A 19,391-nucleotide genomic window follows, 5' to 3' on the forward strand; every position below is an offset into this window, starting at 1 on the left:
TAAAAGTGGGGTGCCTGGGTGGCTCAGTGGGTTAAAGCCTCTGCCTTCAGCTAAGGGCATGATGCCAGGGTGCTGGGATCGAGCCCTGCATCAGGCTCTCTGCTCAACAGGGAGCCTGCTTCCTCCTCTCTCTATGCCTGCCTCTCTGCCTACTTGAGATCTCTGTCAAATAAATAAATAAAACCTTTAAAAAAAAGTCAACTATCATATGATCTCCCTGATATGAGGGAGTGGTGATGCAACATGGGGGCTTAAGTGGGTAGGAGAAGAATCCATGAAACAAGATGGGATAGGGAGGGAGACAAACCATAAGTGACTCTTAATCTCACGAAACAAACTGTGGGTTGCTGGGGGGAGGGGGGTTGGGAGAAGGGGGGTAGGGTTATGGACATTGGGGAGGGTATGTGCTTTTGGGTAAATTGGAAGGGGAGATGAACCATGAGAGACTATGGACTCTGAAAAACAATCTGAGGGGTTTGAAGTGGTGGGGGGGTGGGAGGTTGGGGTACCAGGTGGTGGGTATTATAGAGGGCACAGCTTGCATGGAGCACTGGGTGTGGTGAAAAAATAATGAATACTGTTTTTCTGAAAATAAATAAATTGGAAAAAAAAAGAAAAAAAAAATAAATAAAAGGAAATAAAGGCAATGGCAGTTTTTAAAAAAGACTTAATGTTTAAAAAAAATTAGCTGAGCTTTTAGTGAATAAAATACTTATCAAGATCATCCCCAAATAAAAAGTTTCCAACCCGGAATGGTCAGTTGCCTAAGTATAGATAGGATTTACTTACCTACATAAACTTGACCAAGGTGCTCAGTTAGACTTGTCTTTGTGTCTACTGTATCTTGAGAATGTGCTTGATACAGTTTAGTTGATTATAAAGGCAACTTTAGTTAAATGTAAGGTATGGAGCCAAAAAAGCCTTTGTGATTTTTAAGTTGCATCGGTAGATGTGACGCCCCATGATGGGTCATCTGGCTGTTTGTATGCCATATTACGTCCTGTGTTAAGAGAGCTTTGGCAGATTCCTGTGCATTCACAGAGGACAGCCAGGATAGCGAAAGAGCCTCAGTCAGATCAGACAAGGGAAGCATTACCTGTCTTGCAGAAGAGAAAACAAAGAGAAGGAGGGACTCTGGTCTTCAGAAATTTGAAGGTCTGTAAGTGTAAGAGGAATTAAAACTACTGAAGAGGACCGGGCTGGAGTTGATGGCAGTTGGTCACAGAGCAACACGTGCCACTTCGGCTGATTCAACTGAGGTGGTATCTGGATTTGTTCCCGCCTTCTAAAGGCACCTGCTCTTACTTCAGGGGTTGAGGCAGGGGTTTGTTTGAATATGTGTTTGGATCTGAATCGTGGTATTTAGGATGTCTTTCATGTTTATTCCTTGGAAGAAGTTAGGACTATAGAAAAATGGTACGGATGTTTCTGGATGTGCCATTGGAAAGCGGCGTTTGTGTTGAAGGTGTCTGTGAGCCACCGTGAGCCTCCATTTCCTAGTACGTTGGGATTGCAGATCTCTGCTGGTGTGCAGTGCTGTCCTGCATCTTGCTTCATTCGGTGCTCGCACGGTTTCTGTGAGGTCCTGGAGGAGGGACTGTCAACCCCATTTTGGAGCCCAGGACACTGTGGCTCAGCTCTGTGAGAGGAAACAACTCACCCGCAGTGATAGAGTCAGAGCTTGTGGAACACCAGCGTTTTCCCCACTCCAGAGTACTTTTCTGACGTTCTTTTCAGCTTGACATATTTAGGGCACTAATTATTTCTAATGAACAACAGACTTAATTTTTCACATGAATCCTTTTAAGTTATTTAACTTCCTGTGCATTATGTTCTGAATGCTGTTCAGTTAAAGAGACTGGGATCTGTAAAAATCTGTTTTTCTCTCTGTCTGCTTTTCCATCTGAAGATGGGGGAATCCATGTTTGGGGTGATTAGATGGTATAGCTATAAGCAGATCCGCCTCAGTGAGATGTGTGTGTGTGTGTGTGTCCGTGTGTGTCTATATATGTGTGAGTGTGTGTATAAGCCCAAAGCAAGCAAGAATTTTAAACAGAATCATTTGAAAAATCAACAGAAAAAACAAAACAAAACAAAACAAAAACCCCCAAAACCCATTCCCTTTGTTTAGGAACCCTGAATCACTAGTTTCCTAGGACAGTACTTGCTAATTTCTGAAAGTGGGTCTCTCTGTAGCTTAAATCTGACAAAGTGGGGCACCTGGGTGGCTCAAAGTTCTGCCTTCGGCTCAGGTCATGATCCCAGGGTCCTGGGATGGAGCCCCACATGCGGCTCCCTGCTCAGCAGTGAATTTGCTTCTCTCTTTCCCTCTGTGATCTCTGAGATTGCTCTTGTTCTCACTCTCTCTCAAATAAATACATAAAAATCTTTTAAAAAATGACAAGATTATGCTGTCAGAATTGATTAGGTGAGCAAACTTGTTTTTTTGTGCTTCTGAAGATATCCTGAAATCTGTTTAATTAGACACTGAAGGCAGAGCATCTGACCTAACTTCAGTTAAAAACAATCACAGAAGAAAATGCCTGTATTTTAAATATAAAAATATGATGACATTGTATACTCTAAAGATATCCATACCTTAAATCTTAGTACTTAAAACTAGCTTCTTTGAAAAGCCTTGTTGAAAGTAGGAAGGGAAATATATTTTATTTAAGAAGTAAACCTATAACATGCTGGGACTTCTCATTAAGTACATTATTACTATATATTTTGGAACTGACTGTACTTCACTGCCATTACATTTTACCATATTTTAAATAAAATTCACTTGGTTACATTTGGCCATGTCTGGGGACAAATATGATTGATTAGCTTTGCCCTGATGTCCTATTATATAGTCAGTAAAAAATTCCCCAGGCATTCAGAATAATAGAGAAGGAGAATAGTAGAGTAAATAACACTGTGGATTTTTTCTTGTGAAAATTAACTATCCCTATCCATATAGTAAATAAGCTCGTCTGTCTATAGTTGACCCAATTTAACACAGAAAATATTTAAATTCAGGAGAAAAAATTTGTACTGGTTACCTATTGCCATTCTTTTTTTTTTTTTTTTCCTTTAATTTACAAGTTAGGGGGCGCTTGGGTGGCTCAGTTGGTTAAGCATCTGCCTTGGGCTCAGATCATGATCCCAGGGTCCTGGGGTGGAGACCCTCCTTGGGCTCCCTGCTCAGTGGGGAGCCTGCTTCTCTGTCTCCTTCTGCCCTCTGCCTCTCCTCCTGTTGTGTGCTCTCACTCACACTCTCTGCCAAAAAATAAATAAAATTAAAAAAAAAAAGTTAGGATTTTTTCTTATTGAGTTGATTTTTGTTTGTTTTTGTTGTGATTTCGTCTGTTCTTTACTGGGTGGGAAGACAAAATCAAGTGTGACTTATATTTAATACTACTAATCTCTGGTATAAAAAAAGGGAGAGAGCCATAGTAGCATGTTCTCTTGGACACTTCAAAAGTGATGTCAGTAGCATTTAACAGAGACTAGAACCTGCCAAATTCCTACATAGTTGTAATTTACACTTACTATTAAGTGGCAAATTCATCAACATATAAACAACTATGTGGAAGTATGAATGTTTTCGTCTTTATATGAGGATTTCTTTTCCCTTCCCTTCCCTACCTTAGCTAATTTTTTTGTGTAGCTGGCTTATGAAGTCTGTGCAGATCAAACAGTGTTTGAGATTGAGATGGTTTTTACTTCAAGAGGAGAAAGTTTACTTCATTATAGGCCCCCAGGCATGCAGAAGACGGTCCTCTTAGGACAGTAACCAATACACTTCATTTTCATGAAAATTCAAATGAAAGATGATGGTATTTGGAAGACCAGTTTCGACAGGAAAGAAAATATACTTTTGGCTCCAGAGCTTAGTTATATGTTAGAACATGATACTAAGGAATATCTTCTTCATTTGTTAGACTTTAAAAATGTTGAACTTATTACCTCAGCGTTCAGTATTAAATTAGAAATAGATAAATGGAGACTTTAATAGTAGCCATCTGTCTGGAGAGTTTTTACTTGATTTCTCTGGAGAGAAAGGATGGCTTAGGTGATCTTTGAATGTCTTTTAGATATTTCATGAGGAGAATGCTGTGGTTAGGGTGGGAAGGTACAAGTCATATGTGCAGATAATCTAAGAGTTTCAGTGAAGTGTTAAAGACTGGGGTAGAGGAATGAGGCTGAAAGTTGGAGAAGACAGGTGGCCTGCAAAGATTGTGGAGGAACTTATAAGTCATTTGGGTAAGGGTGTTCAGAATAAAATAAACAGGCAGTGGGTCTGTTAGTGACCAAAAAAATTATTTCAATTATGAATATGTAAGCAACTATAGTACATGATAGTGTTGTTATGAGAATATAAATAAAAGTGAATCAATATATAAATTTGGATGTATTTAGGGACGCCTGGGTGGCTTAGTTGGTTAAATGTCTGCTGTCGGCTCAGGTCATGATCCCAGAGTCCTGGGATTGAGCCCTGCATCAGGCTCCTTGCTCAGTTGGGAGCCTGCTTCACCCTCTGCCTGCCACTCCCCCTGCTTGTGCTCTTTCTCTCTCTCTCTGAGAAAAAAATAAATCTTAAAAAAAAAAACAAAACACAACTTTGGATGTATTGAAAGTGACAGATTTCATCGGGATTTTAATATGAAATTAAACTATACTTGACTCTTAAGGTGTAATATGGTGTGAGAAGGTTATAGATAACCAGAGAGTGCTTACTTACATCTAATGGACTGGAAATGAGTCACTAATACTGAATAATTGGACATAGTTGGAGCCAAAGGGCCTGGGAGAAAGCTGAAGTACACAAAGAACAAATAATGCCCCTGGTAAAATGTGCTTACTATAATTCATGGAGAAATCTTTGTTATATTTCACATCTTTGAAGAAAGAATTCCAAATGTCAAGCACATCTGATATATACTGTACTTAATACCAGGCCACAAATGTATTACTTAGAAGGGCCATTGACTGTTTTGTGTAAGTAGTGCTATCCTCTCAAACTGAGATATGTCACTGACAGAGCCATTGGTGTTTCCCGACATAAAATTAGCTGGATTGTGTGGATTTCAACAGTAGTGATGTTAAGGGTGAGAGAGAGTCTGTTGTGTGAATGGAGGTCTCAGTCCTTGGATTCCCCAGAAGATTTATGTGGGGATCTGCACTCCAGTAAAGACAGCCAGAAGGAAAGCAGCAAGCACAAAGCAGTTCAAAGCAGTTCGTTAAAGCAAATGGACACTCAAGGTGGGAGAGGGGACATATTCTGGGAGATGAAATCCCGCCCTGGGTTGTTTTGGGATTAGGTATTATTGGGTCTTTCTGGGTGGGGAGGAGCTCTGACTTACAGTGGGCTGGTCTTTAATGACTAAAGGCTGCTACCAGTCATTTGGGAAACTCCTCCCACAGGATGGGAGGGAGAGTTTGACCCTGTGAAGTTTGTGCCAGAACCTTCTTGGCAGCCTCCTGGGAGTGAGGGTAGGTTGTACCCATAGTGAAAGTGAGTTAGGATGAGTCTAGGGGTTACCCTGGGGCAGAGGTGGAAGAAGAGAGGGCATGCTCTGCGCTTTGGCTCTTGATCTGTCTGCCCCAAGGTTTTGGAAGCCACGCTGTCAGTATAAACAATTTTGTTATTGTCGCTGTGGAGGAACCAGGAAAGGAGACTTTATACTGAAATATTTTAAGTAATTTATTTACTCTGCTTAAAGAAAGTTGAGCTGATGTCCTCTTTGAGGAGAGGTTCAGAAGGTCCTTTCGATCTATCAGTGGGCAGTGAGGCAGAGGGGAGTGAGGGTTCCACTTCAAGGGGGAAGCAGGAACAGTACAATTTTCACTTGCCGCCCAAAGGAGATCGTCTCAACATGAGTTTTTTCATGAGAAATTACAAATTTCCATAGCTTCACCTAAACATGCGAGAGATAAATAGTAGGTGTTTATAGTCCTAAGTTCTTCTTTTAGCAATTATAATAACAAAAATTAAATTCCTCCTTCTTAGTGAGGTCTGGCATCTCATTAGCGAGATCTTTAAATGATTATCGAGGATTGTTTGGCATTGAAAAAAACAGGAATTGTTTGAGAAACATGGCAGTGAATGTATAAGGTAGTAGGAACGGGCAAACTCCTTTTTCTGGACAATATATGCTAAAATCCTGATACACAAGTTTTTGTAATGTGCAGCAGATTTTTCAGTGTCTAAGTTTTTGGGGGATAATATGGTCTCTGTAGATGGCTTCCTAGTCTGTGCATCAGTGTGTGGCTGGGCCTGTGCAATCTGTCTGATCTCAATGCCGCTCGTGTTCTCTGTGGCTCATTCTGTTCCACTCACAGAGCCTTTCTATTTGCCTTTTCTATGCTTTTCCATCTGTCTGGGAGCACTTTCTCCAGCTCTCCACTGGCCGCTAGCAGTGCCTGCCTTCATTAGAGCTCTTCTCAGTCTCCTCTGAGATCGCCGGGCTCTCCTCACTCTGCTTCCTCTCTCTCTGCATTCATTGTCTTCACAACTCTTCTCTTTACCTGAAGTTATATTCTGTGCTTGTTTGTTCTTAAGGGCTGCGATGTTAAGCTTCAACTGTCTTGTTCACTGGAAGATTCCCAGTGCCTGAAGCTGGCCTGTGGTAGCAATCAGTAAATTATGTCCAGTGACTGCATGATTGGCCAAATGTGTTGTGAAAATACATACCTTAGTAGGCTGGTTGTGCTTTATTTTATCAAATAAGATTCTGGAAATGTAGAATTTGTTTATCCCCACCCCAAGTCTGCAGAGATGAATTTTTGTTCTTATATTTGCATTACTTGGTGTTAGAGATCTGGAGTGCTGATCACTCATTCCTTCTTTCCCCCTCCCCTGGATTCCAGTTGAATATAAACACAGTGAGTTGGATGGAGATTGACATATGCATTATTGAACTGAGCAGTGCCTGATAACCTACAGTACAGAGGCTTTGGAGAAGCTCCATTTGAAGCAACTTGGAATCAAGAATGTCCATTGGACTATCCACTCCTTTCAAAGTTTCCTCCCTCTCTCCAACTGAATCTTGAGTGGGTCTGACCAGGAGGGTTTATGGCATGAAACAAAAGCAGTGGGCCAACTCTCTTCGGCAAGCTATGAGCAGGCCATGAAAAAACAAAATGGAACCTGTTTTACTCATCAGCTAGTTAAAAATGTGAAAATGTGGCTCAGTGGAGTCCACTTCCACTGGTTTCATTAGCAAGTTCTCATCATATGGAAATGATTCAGTAAACAGGTGGAGAGAGAAATTGAAAGGATTGCTCCAGCTCCATCCCCTCAACTGGGAACCAGCCTCTTCTGTGGAAAAAAGGGGACAGGTTGCAATTATGGTTATCCCCTGAGTGATTGCAGTTGCAACACGTATATTAAAATATACCTACAAACAAATAATTTTAACCAGAAAAGAGCTATCAACACAGGATGTTTCTGAGAGTTGCTTGCAATTGTGAGTCATCTAGACATCTGCCAAATAAAATAGGAGACTCTATTTGTACACATGTTTAAGGGGAAGACTGGATGTTAATCCAGCATCTATTCAACACCTGTCAATAACAAAGGCATATGCTTATGAAAAAATATCATATCCTACCCTTAATATATTTAGTATGACCAATACTGACTTCAGGTACAAACTCAGGAGCTTTTTATGTTTCAGGTTCGTGGGAGTAAGGGAGAAGTTCTATACATTTTGGATGCCACCAATCCACGACACTCCAACTGGCTTCGCTTTGTTCATGAGGCACCATCTCAGGAACAGAAGAACTTGGCTGCCATTCAAGTGAGCTTATTTGCTTCTTATTTGTACTCTGCACTGTGAGGGGAATGAACTAATTTATAACTGCGTTCCCTGTTTTAAATTTATTCCCAATGACCTGCTTCAAATAACAGTAACTAACTCATAAAGCAGAGAAATCCCATCCATTCAGCTTATGCAGGAAAGGGGCAAGTCTAGTTGTAAATTGACACCAGATCACTCTCTTTATGAGAATTCTTGAGGGAATGAATTATATGGTCTGATATTGTCCTTAGCAGATCTCATTTTCAAGTACTTTTAATTTATTCAGTGAACATTTATTGATAGTTTCTTTATTTGGCGGTTTATTTGGCTCATAGTTCAATATTCTGTGTTATTTTTGGGAAAGGCTTCATGGAGAAAATTTACATGGGTATATCCTCATGAATGGATTTTGAGCTTTTTGAAGATAGTGTATTGGTCAGGGTTTTCCAAAGAAATAGAACCAGTAGGATATCTATATCTAGCTATATCTATCTATCTATCTATCTTATAGAGAGATTTATTATAAGGAATTGGCTTATGTGGTTACGGAGGAGGCTGGCCAAATCCAATCTCTGCAGAGCTAATGTCCCACATTGAATCTAGAATCCACAGGCTGCTGTAGAACAAAGAAGAACCAATGTTCTACTTCACATGCTGTTGGGCTGGAAGAGCAGGTATTCCAGTGTGAAGGTCATCAAGCAGGAGAATTCTCTAAATTGTGGGGGGGTGAGAGGTAGGGGGGTGGTTTCCAACTGATTGGCTGAGGCTCACCCCCACTGTGCAGGACAATTTGCTTTACTCAAGTCCATCTACTTAAATGTTAATTTCATGCCAAAACACCATCACAGAAACACTCAGAATGAAGTTTGAACAACTATCTTCGAATCCCATTGTCCAGTCGAGTTAACATGTAAAATTAATCATCCTAAGTAGGAACCATATTTTATTGAATTCTGTATCCCTATATTCTAGTATAGTGCTTCATATAACATTGGGCTCTGATAGAAATTATATTTGAACTTAGGTGATTCCTCAGTAGCAATTAAGCCAAGAAGAGAAAAAGTTAAGGCAGTACATTTTTAGAGGAGTCCTCTAATTAAAACTCTTTGATCAGATGATTGGTAGAAAAAGAAACATTGTATTTTGGGGGGAAATTGGCTGAGCACATGTGAAAACCCAGCTTCTGGATCCTAAACTGCAAAAGAAGAAGCAAAACTATGGTTGGTAGAAGTAAGAGAGAAGGAAAAGAATAAGGTATTTCGTTAAGTATTTCCTTAAGTATTTACCATGAGTACCATTCTAGAAGCTTCATAAACATCATGTCATTTACTCAGATCAGAAAAACTCTAGGTTTAATATTTGCTGAGGGTTATGCTGATTCCACTCAAGTGTAAAACCAATAGTCACAAGAGGGAAAATATGCAGAATTAGGTTTTAAAGTAACCAGAAAAGATGGTCATCTAGAATATTCCATTTCCTGATGTTACTAGCTAACCACATTTTCTCAGTATAAATAAGTATTGGATGACTAATGTGATTACTGTCTTTTTTGGTCTGGATAAATGAGAGATGCCTTTTACCAACAGGCTAGGTTGGGCTGGAAAACAGGATCTTTCGGCAGTTAGAGATATTCAAGCCATTTTTTAGTTGACCCATGACATACATTAATCCAACCACAGATTTCAATTGATTTTTTAAAATGTGTAAACATTTTTTTTCAATTATTTTATAATATATATTTTGTGGTTTCCTGATGCAGTCATCTCACAGTATCTCTAGTTAACTCATAATTTTAATTTAAAGACTCAGTTTTAGTATTTCCTTGTGAATGTTACAGCTATCAGAAAGCCTACAGACCCATGAAATTTACTTTAGGCAAACCCATTGTTCTGTGTTCTTTCTTTATTACTGTTTTAGAGACTGTTATTCTATTTAAACTAGATTCTTTTCTCCTTATGCTTAAATAATAACTTTAACCTTTGTTCAGATGCCTTTTGTTTGAGACATTTCTTCCTATTGGCTGTTATTTCTGTAGCATCGGTAACTCTCTCCATTTGCCCATACTTCCAAGGTGTTGCCCGCTCAGCTTTGAATTTTGTGTCTGGCTCTCTCAGGTAAGGCTTGTTGGAGAGTTACCTTCCAGTGTACATTTTGCTTGTCATGATCCCTTTAGGTAGTGGAATACTATGTCAGTAGGTATTTATCTCCTTCTTCCCTTACCCACATTCATGACTCCACGCCCTGTTTATTTATTTTATGATATGGGACCGCCCACATATCTCTCTTTTTGAGTAACCACAGTTGCTAAGACACACAATTTTCACGTTCACTGGGGCCTTCAGTCCAGTGTTCTTGCGCTGTGCTTCTTTCCTTGAAAGAGAGGAGGAATCTGCAAAGGGATGACTGTTGCAACTTTGATATTCCCAGAAATTATTTGATTTAGAGGAGGTGAAGCAGGGTGGGATTGGAATAGGATTCATAAACTAACTCAGGCTCTGTGAAGTTTCACCCTCGAATTTAATTAGAATCTGTTCAGAGGCCACTAGGGGAGTCTTTTGGTGCACACGTGATGACAGTGCCTTTAATTCCTTTTAACGTTGTTTTGGCCTTTCCTTAGAGGGGGTTGAGTGCACTGTAACCGTGTTACTTGCCACAGAGCTCAGTGTGGATCTTCGTTAGCTCCCTTGGTGGAATGCCTGTTTTACTTGAACGGTAGCTGGAGTAGCAGAGCGTTCAGAGTTCAAAATCACATCTGAGCTAGGGGCAGAGGACATAATAGTTGGGTCACAAGGCTGACGGTGATGTCAGCTTTCTGATTCGTTGGGTTAATCTCCTGTGGGTTACATTCCAGAAACATTGAGTTGGTAGGAGAAGATCATAATGTTTCCTGCATAACATTATGAATCATTTACATTCCAAATTGTATCTGAAATTTGGGGTATTCAGGAAATTTTTTATTTGAGCTGTATGTCCCAGGAGTGGAGTAAATGAGAAACATTTGTGGCTATGTGGCTTGCTTGGTGGAAAACGTCAATACTTGGTCCAATTTTTTTGGACAAGGGATTAAGAATTTGAGGTCTGTTTTGGCAGAGGATTGGAACTCCTTTTTGGAGACTTAGTTTACTTGTAGTTTTGCAATTTATTTGATTTTGGAAAATTTGCTTTGGAAATGATGATTTAAATGTATGAATTATTAAAGGCTTTTGTAAGCAACAAGATTCTTCCCACATGCACACATTTCAGAATCATTAGTTGAACTATATGTTCAGGCTTCTGAAAAGTATTTCCAACTGAACCAGAAAATTCTAAGTGTGAAAGACGTGGCTTAAAATGAACCAAAAGAATTCTTAGGCTACAAAAAAAAATTAATTTTTCTTATTAAAAATTAATTTTGTTACACCAAAGGAAAGAAGTAATAGTTAAAAAAATACTTGACCTTCTCAGGGTTTTATAGGCTTTTATAAAAATTTCTTATCTTTTCATAGAAAATTATTTATTTAGGTACAGAATTATGTTATTCAAAGTTCAGACTGTGAATTCTTGGGCTATTTTATTTTTAAAGATTTTATTTATTTATTTGACAGGCAGAGATCACAGGTAGGCAGAGAGGCAAACAAAGAGAGAAGGGGAAGCAGGCTTCCTGCTGAGCAGAGAGCCCGATGTGGGGCTCCATCCCAGGACTCTGGGATCACTCCCTGAGCCTAAGGCAGAGGCTTTAAGGCTTTAACCCACTGAGCCACCCAGGAGCCTAAGTGGGATATTTTAGAGATGTATTTAGGACATATTTCCAGGCATCCCTTCCCTGGGACTTTTTTGCAGTATGTTATCAACATAAATGAAAAGGTGGCTTGGTGTCATAAGAAAAAGGAGCATATGGAAAAACATTTGAGTTCTGGTACACCTCACGAGGAATGTCAGGTTGTGTGGATTGCCTAAATAAGTTAAGAGAGCACCAGGTATTGAGCCAAACTTGTGATGTCAGCATAGCTTTTTCCCAATTCTGATGTCAGTTTAGTTTTCCCATTATCAGGAGAGCTATTTTATTACATACTATTTTCTCTCCTTCCTCTGCCTTGTTGCGAGGTCTTAGGCAGTCTATCCTGGAGTCTTCTGGTGACATGTGATATTCCAGAATGGTAGAGCTGGGAGATCAGATGTGGATTCCCTAAGAGAGAAGCAACTTGCATGTTTTTAAAGCACAGACAAGACTTTCTCCGTTGTCATCGAAACAAGATCCACAGGCTTATTGAATGGTGATGCAGCACTCAAATCACAGTGGTACCAACCTAGCAACCAACCAGGCAACCAAAAAAAAATTGAAAGGATTTTTCATTTATAAAAATTTTACTTTTTTAAAATTCAGTTTCTTCTCTATTTCTGTTTTTTCCTATCATATTTATGTAAATGGTATTTTTATAATATTTTCTAGAATTGGTTATAGAATATTAAGGTGCAACTGTCTAATGATTTCTTCAGTTACACCACAGAAATATCAGTTAAATAACTTGCAGATCTTTTAATGGATTATCTTATAGTAATGTACGTATTTGTCTTTTATTAGGTAAATGTTTAAACTGAGGTACAATTACAAGCAGTTGGTCCTATGAAGTTTTTTTTTTTTTTTAAAGATTTTATTTATTTATTTACAGAGAGAGAGATCACAAGTAGGCAGAGAGGCAGGCAGAGAGGCAGGCAGAGAGAGAGGGGGAAGCAGGCTCCTCACCGAGCAAAGAGCCCGATGTGGGGCTCGATCCTAGGACCCTGAGATCATGACCTGAGCTGAAGGCAGAGGCTTAACCCACTGAGCCACCCAGGTGCCCCAGTCCTATGGAATTTTAAGTACTATTCCTAATGTGGCCACATATTCTCATGGGAAGTATTGGAATTAATGTATTACTTATCAACTTATTCTTTTAATTCAGTTTGTAGTTTATCGGCAGGCCAAATGAGTATTTATAGAAATATCCTTTTTAAGTTATGTGTAGTGATAATGTATCATTTGATACTTGAAATTTATCAGTTAATCCTGAATAATGATGATGGCATTGGCAGCTAACTGAATACTTACTGTGTGTCACTAAGTGGGTAGGTGTGTTATAACCTTAATACTTACCATGATCCTATGAGGGAGGTGCTATAACTGTTGCCTCCCTTTGCCAAATGAGGTTGTTGATATTCAGAGTCTAAGTAACTAGCCGAGGCCACTGAGTAGCTGGGTAGGAATTGAAGCCAGGTGGTCTGTCTTCCCTGCCGGCCCTCTAAAACCACTGTGCTCTAATACCTTAGAGTTGAGATAATTTACAGAGGAGTAAATGCAGATTTTAAAAACCTGCCATGTTTCTCAACTTACTATTTGGATATTTTTGAAACTACTGAACATTTGCAGAACAGTTTAATTTAAAGATATATGTATTTTAGAGTTATTTACGTCAGGTATTCCTTGATCTTAATGTTAAGTTCTCAAACTATCCTGAGTTCATTCAAAACCATTGCACTTTCTTTTCCTTTATACAGAGGTCACGCTTAGGCAATATCTGTCCTTGCCTCTTTTTCCCTTTGTTTCCTTTTTCCTCAGCTGCTAGCTAATGCATTAAAAACGTGTTAAAGTTAGCATTTAGATCTCTTGAAATTAATGATAGGAAAATTTTAGGATCAGAGCATGTCAGTTTGGGTGTAGGGAAAAGTTTTGAGTAGGCGGGACTTCCTGAGCTTCTCAATCCAGAAACCATACAGGTGGTTTCTTCTGCTACCTCCACTCAAGACCAGTTCTGCTTCCTACTGTCCATGTCCCACCCAGCAGCAAAACAAACTGTGCTGTTCTTTTGACTATGAGGATTCTGTGAATCACTTTTATCAGAGCATGACTTTTGAGTTATTTTTCAGAATGATTTTCATCTAGCCTAAATCTTACCTGTATCTTTTTTGTGATTGTATTAGTTATCTATTGCTGCATAATGAATTTCCCCCCAATTTTGACAGCTTTAAAACAGCCAGTGTTCATTATTTCATACATTTTCTGAGGATCCGGAATTTGGGAGCAACTTTCCTGGGTGGTTCTGGAGTTCTAGCTAAGGACTGTTGTAATCAAGTGTCATCTGGGGCTGTTTGAAGCCTCTCAAGACTTGATTGGGGTGGGGATTCCACTTCCAAGATTACTCACATGGCTCTTTCCCATGTGAAGCTATCCTCATGACGTGGCAGTTGCTTCTCTGAGAGTGATGTGTGTTAGGTCTGTTATTAAACGAAATGAGACTGAGACAAAGTGAAAGTTATTTAAAGCTTTATTTTATGCCAAGTATTAGAAGTCAGACTGATTGGCCAGGGGAACGAGACTGAAACAAAGTTAAAGTTATGCAAAGCTTTATTCTATGCTAAGCATTAGAAGTCAGACTGACCGGTCAGCGTCGTCTCCAAAGAGAGCGACCATCCCCAGCTTACAGGCTTAAGAATTGACTGATTGACGGGTCAGGGCCGCCTCTGAAGAGAGCGACCCCTTTCAGTCCCATAGACTAATTTTTATAGAGCAAAAGCTTGGCCAGACGTAGGTGGCCAATGAGATTGTAACATACACAGAAAGTTGCATGGTCATGTTAGGTCATGCTCAGGTGGCCAATTGAATTACACTTTACCCTATAGTAGCTGTTTGAACTAACCTATTACTCTGGTTAGAATTGGTGCTCAAGTATGGCCCCCAAAAGGCGGAGTTTACATTCTTTGGTGGTTAAGGAGACAGTATGTGTACTTTTACTGATTGGATGTCTCCACCTGGCCTGACTCGTTCTTGTATTCTGGGCTCTGTTATCAGGAACTGGCCGACCTGGCCTTGTATTTTGGGCTCTGTTATTAGGAACTAGCCAACCATATTTTATTGGTTTCCCAGACTTGCTTCTTAGTAAGTTTCTCTGGGGGCCAGGGCAGGGTCAGTTTAAGTTTTACTGCACAAACAACAAAATGGCTTTTAACCAAGATGGAGTCGCTCTGGCTCAATAGGTCCTTACAATGTGTGTATGTGAGAGAGAGGCCATCTTTTATAACCTAATTTTGGAAATGACATACTGTACCATTACTGCCGTGGGATGCTGTTAGTCATATAGACACAGACCACAGTATAGTGGAGGGGTGTCAGTCCCAGGAGGTAGGGCATCATTGGGTGCCATCTTTAAGGCTGGCTCTGGCAATTGTCAGTGAGGGTAATTTGTTTTGTAGGAGGATGAGGAAGGCTAAAGTCCTTGGACAAAACAAGCACTTGATCTAGAATCAAAAGGAATGCCGAACTGTGCCTAGTTTGGATACTCTTAAGAAAGGCAGTTTAAACAGTAGATTCCTGGCTCTGAGCCTTGCTGGCTCAGTTAGTTCACTTGATGCATTTGTTCAGCTGATAGCTCTCAAGCATCTGCTTCATGCCAGGGCCTGTGCTGAACACTGAAATACTGTAGTTCATGAGGTGTCTTGTCACTGTCTCCATGGGGGTAAGAATAATCTTGAACTCCTCCTTTTTGTGGAAAAAAAAAAAAAAATAAAATAAAATAATTTTTTTTTTTTTTTTTAGAGATTTATTTATTTATATATTTATTTGACAGGGAATGAGAGGGAGATAGCAAGAGAGCGAACACTGTCAGGGGAAGTGGGGGAGGGAGAAGCAGGCTTCCCATTGAGCAAGAAGCCTGATGTGGGGCTTGATCCCGGGACCATGGTATCATGACCTGAGGGGAAGGCAGACACTCAACGACTGAGCCACCCAGGTGCTCCCCTTCTTGTGAATTAATGATCACTATACCTACCTCACTGGATTTTGTGGTGATTAAATTAAACGACATAACATAAGCAAAACACCTGGACCCTGTGTGTGCCAATATAATTTAGCAAGTATTTTTATCACAGCTCTGTCACATTTATAGTTTTTGTCTCTATAGTTTTGTTTCTATATAGAACTGAGCAAAATCTGTTTTATTTAGTCTAAAATCTTCTCAGGGTAGCTAGTGTAAACACCAAGCATGTCGGAGACGTGCTAGCAAATAACCACTCAGGCAACAGCCTGCTGTGCACCATGACTAAATGCTGTTGGACCTCCCCAGACCATGGCGGCAGCAGCCTGGTGCCCTGCCCCTCAGCTCCTCAGGTGTTGGATGTCCAGGAAACCATATGTCCTTTAGGCCCCTTGAATACTGTTTACTGTGCCCTTGTACAGGCTGTGGTTCTGTAACCTGTCTTCTCTTTGGAAAGATTGCTAGAGGAGTGCCCTGTGGGGATGGTGGCTTGTGCTATGCAGAGACCTTTATTAGCAAGAGTGGTTTGGCAACCTCAAAGACAGGTTTGAGATCCTTATGATGATGCTAAGCCACTTTTCAGCGTTTGTAGAGAAGCGGGTTTTGTGCAGGCCAATTGTTTCTTAGAGAACACATAGACTTGCTTTCTGCCTGCTCTCAGCTGTTTCAGAATGCAGAGTGCTGTGGGACGCCTGAGTGGCTCAGTCCTTAAAGTGTCTGCCTTCAGCTCTGGTCATGATCCCGGGGTCCTGGGATGGAGACCTGCATTGAGCTCCCTTCTCTGTGGGGAGCCTGCTTCTCCTTCTCCCTCTCTACCTGCAGCTCTGCTTACTTGTGCTTTCTCCCTGTCAAATAAATAAATAAAGTCTTAAAAAAAAAAAAAAAAACAGAATGTGGAATGCTGGTTGTGAGTAGGTAGGGTCTCTAGAAATCATTTCAGAGACTCCTATGCTTTCATAATTCCTAAGCCAGCAAAGTCCACCTCTGTGACATCAACCGAAGAGAAGCTTTAGTGCTGGAAAATGTTCATTTCCTGATTGATGTGGGACCTTTGTTAACAGGATTGGTCATTGTGAAAGTACAAAGTAGAATTTAAAATGGAAATTCTGTGAAATTATTCTTCTGGGAGGAAAAGTGCTGACTCTTCTATTTTATATTTAATTTAAATTTATTATTACTATTTTAAAGTTAAATTTTATTTAATATTTACTTTAAAATTTTTAAAATTTGAAACAAAATTATTTCAAATGTTCCCAATATCTCCAGAATAGAAATCCCAACTAAGTGATATAGCCGTGGGCTGACTTAGAGAAATGATTAACTTCTGTATGTGTTTCTGTCACTGGGCTGAGTTCCTCAAGAACAGTCCATTTCGGCTCTTTGCCCACCCCCCCCCACGTGAGCAGGGGTGTGTCCAGTTGGGGCTCAGCGACTGCCGGGTGACCTGGCCTCCTCTGCTCTCTGTCGCTTCTCTCCTGATGTGGGACACCTGGCTGAAGTTGCCTTGTCAATTTGGAAGAAAGCTATGTCTGTTTCCTTTGAAATAACAGAAGGCAAATCCTTCCACTTGAACTCTGGTCTGTAATTTAGGGACGTGAGAGTATGTGGTCTGGCAAAGTGTTGCATTTTTACTTTGTGAGTGCAGGATATGTAACCATGTGTGTACACAGTTCAGTCTACTGTAAGTACTTTGTCTCTTAGCCAGATAACTGTGTGGCCAACAGCACCTTGTTGTTAAGTCCTAGATCTTTTTTATAGTTATTACCACCGATAATCAGAGCCTTAGATTGAAGATAATTCCATTGACTAAGAACCCAGCAGTCCAGCCTGGACTAACTTGGAAGCCTGGATATAGAATAGTGAAATGGCAAAGGTTCATGGGAAAGATGGTATTTGCTGTGAACTGGTAGTTTCTTTTGAATTACCTAATAAATAATAATGATGAAAGATTAGTATTTAAAAATTAATCAACATTGCATTAAATACACTGGGATTGTGCTATATCATTACAAGGTTTAAAAAGAGATATGGTAAAGACTAAAAAGAAGAAAGTTTAAAATTTTTTAGTTGCTAAAAATATAGTGAAGAGGCATTTGTATTAGATTCAGTAAAGCAAATAACATGAATACCCCATTTATCAGAGGAGAAAATTAAAATAATACACATACACACACATACACACACACATTTAAGTCTTAAATCTAAAATTTAGACAATTAAAACCAAGCATACATACCACTCGTTTCCAGGCAAGATTTTTTTTGTGTATGAACATAAAGAATAAAATGGCTTTTTAAAAAAAAAAAAAAATGGAGATACATTTTATGATGAGTTTTACATTTTTTTAATACTTGATGGTATTAAAATAGTCAATAAACAAGCTGCAAAGTGAGGTTAATTTAATGCATAAACATAAAACACTAGAATTAGTGACAGTTCTTTATGAAGGGAAGTTGAGTTTTCTAGGGAAATTTTTATTCAAAGAAAAGTGTACGTCATTCAGTACATGAGTGAATTCTCATAAAAGGTTCAGCCACTACTTAGCAATACAAAAAATATATGAAGTTTCATGTTCCATCATTGGATTAATAAAATATTCAAAAGAAGGTGTAAAATTTGTCTTAGAATTTGTATGTCTTTCAATTCAATTCAACAAAGATTATAGTAAACAATAAAGTTATACTGTATTCAGCTAAGTATATTAAATTCTGAGAATTTCAGAAACCGGCTCACAGAACCTTAGGAAACATGTTTCTTAGAACCTAATCTAGTCATCCTTAATTGTGTCTTAGTCCTCTTGGGAAGTCTCACATGATTCCAAAAAGACTGCTTGAGGAAAGGGAAAAAGGAAGATTCATTACTGAGTTGTAGGCCACTCTTTGTGGTGCTTTATTGCATCGGGAAGGTGCAGAGTTGAATGAAAGAGGAGTTCTGAGTTTTGAGTTGTGGCCTTCCCTTTTCTGGAGTTTAACAAGAGTCTAGGACGTAATTAAATATATCATCATCATGGCTGACTTATGTCAAATCTATACACACTTTTTATTATACTTAATTAAATGCATAATCAAATGACTAATGTTTCATTATTTCTTAAGTTGGTATTTAATGAACATTTTATTGAATTCTTCTCAATGAAAAGAGATTAAAGCACCATTTCCTGGTTTCTTTTCCTGTGGTTAAGTAAGTCCTTTGACATATGGCTACGCACAGTTAATGGTGGTTTACATATCCTTCTGTTCTATTAGTTTGTTTTCTTTCCTTCTTTCTTTTTTCCTCCCTCCGACCCTCCCTCATTTCTCCCCTTCTTTCCTTCCTTCCTTCATCCCTCCTCCCTCACTTCCTTTCTTCCTTCCTTCATTCTTTCTTTCCATTCTATTAGTTTTTCAGGATGGAAAAAGGAACATGGTCACTCTTGCTGAGAATTAACCTGACTCTTCTTCTAGCAATAGCATGTAAACCAACTAAGCTTCCCTATGTGACTTAGCCCCATGTGCACATTTCTAGACTTTGGAATGTAGTGTGCTTGTAAATAGCTTTTCTGCTCTTTCCTCATTTTTTTTTCTTTATTAGATTTAAAATCATATTATTGGGCATTTTATGCTTGTATTAAACTTCTGTAAATATATTTTGCTTTGTTTCAATTCATGGTATGACCAATGCCATATTGTATATGAAAGTGATATATAATAGTTCCTGAAGATACTTCACATCTTGCCATTCAATAACACACATGATTTTTAACTTTTCTGACATCATCTAAAGGCCAGAGGAAACCCTATCATAATTTCAACCCCTAGAAAGTCAATCAATAACTAAAACCAAAACAAAATAAATA

The 19,391-nt window shown here is 39.2% G+C and overlaps 1 protein-coding gene across 4 annotated transcripts in view; it reads left to right on the forward strand.

Moving 5' to 3' along the window:
• PRDM5 (PR/SET domain 5) overlaps positions 1-19,391 on the forward strand; it is a 218,565-nt gene that overhangs the window by 71,898 nt on the left and 127,276 nt on the right. For all 4 annotated transcript variants that reach the window (XM_044224094.1, XM_044224091.1, XM_044224092.1 and 1 more), the window contains one exon: positions 7,668-7,790. In XM_044224094.1, the coding sequence (XP_044080029.1) occupies positions 7,668-7,790 (123 nt within the window). The remainder of the gene's footprint in view (positions 1-7,667; positions 7,791-19,391) is intronic.

The sequence above is a fragment of the Neovison vison genome, chromosome 11, assembly GCF_020171115.1.
Source record: "Neovison vison isolate M4711 chromosome 11, ASM_NN_V1, whole genome shotgun sequence".
Taxonomy (NCBI): Eukaryota; Metazoa; Chordata; class Mammalia; order Carnivora; family Mustelidae; genus Neogale; species Neogale vison.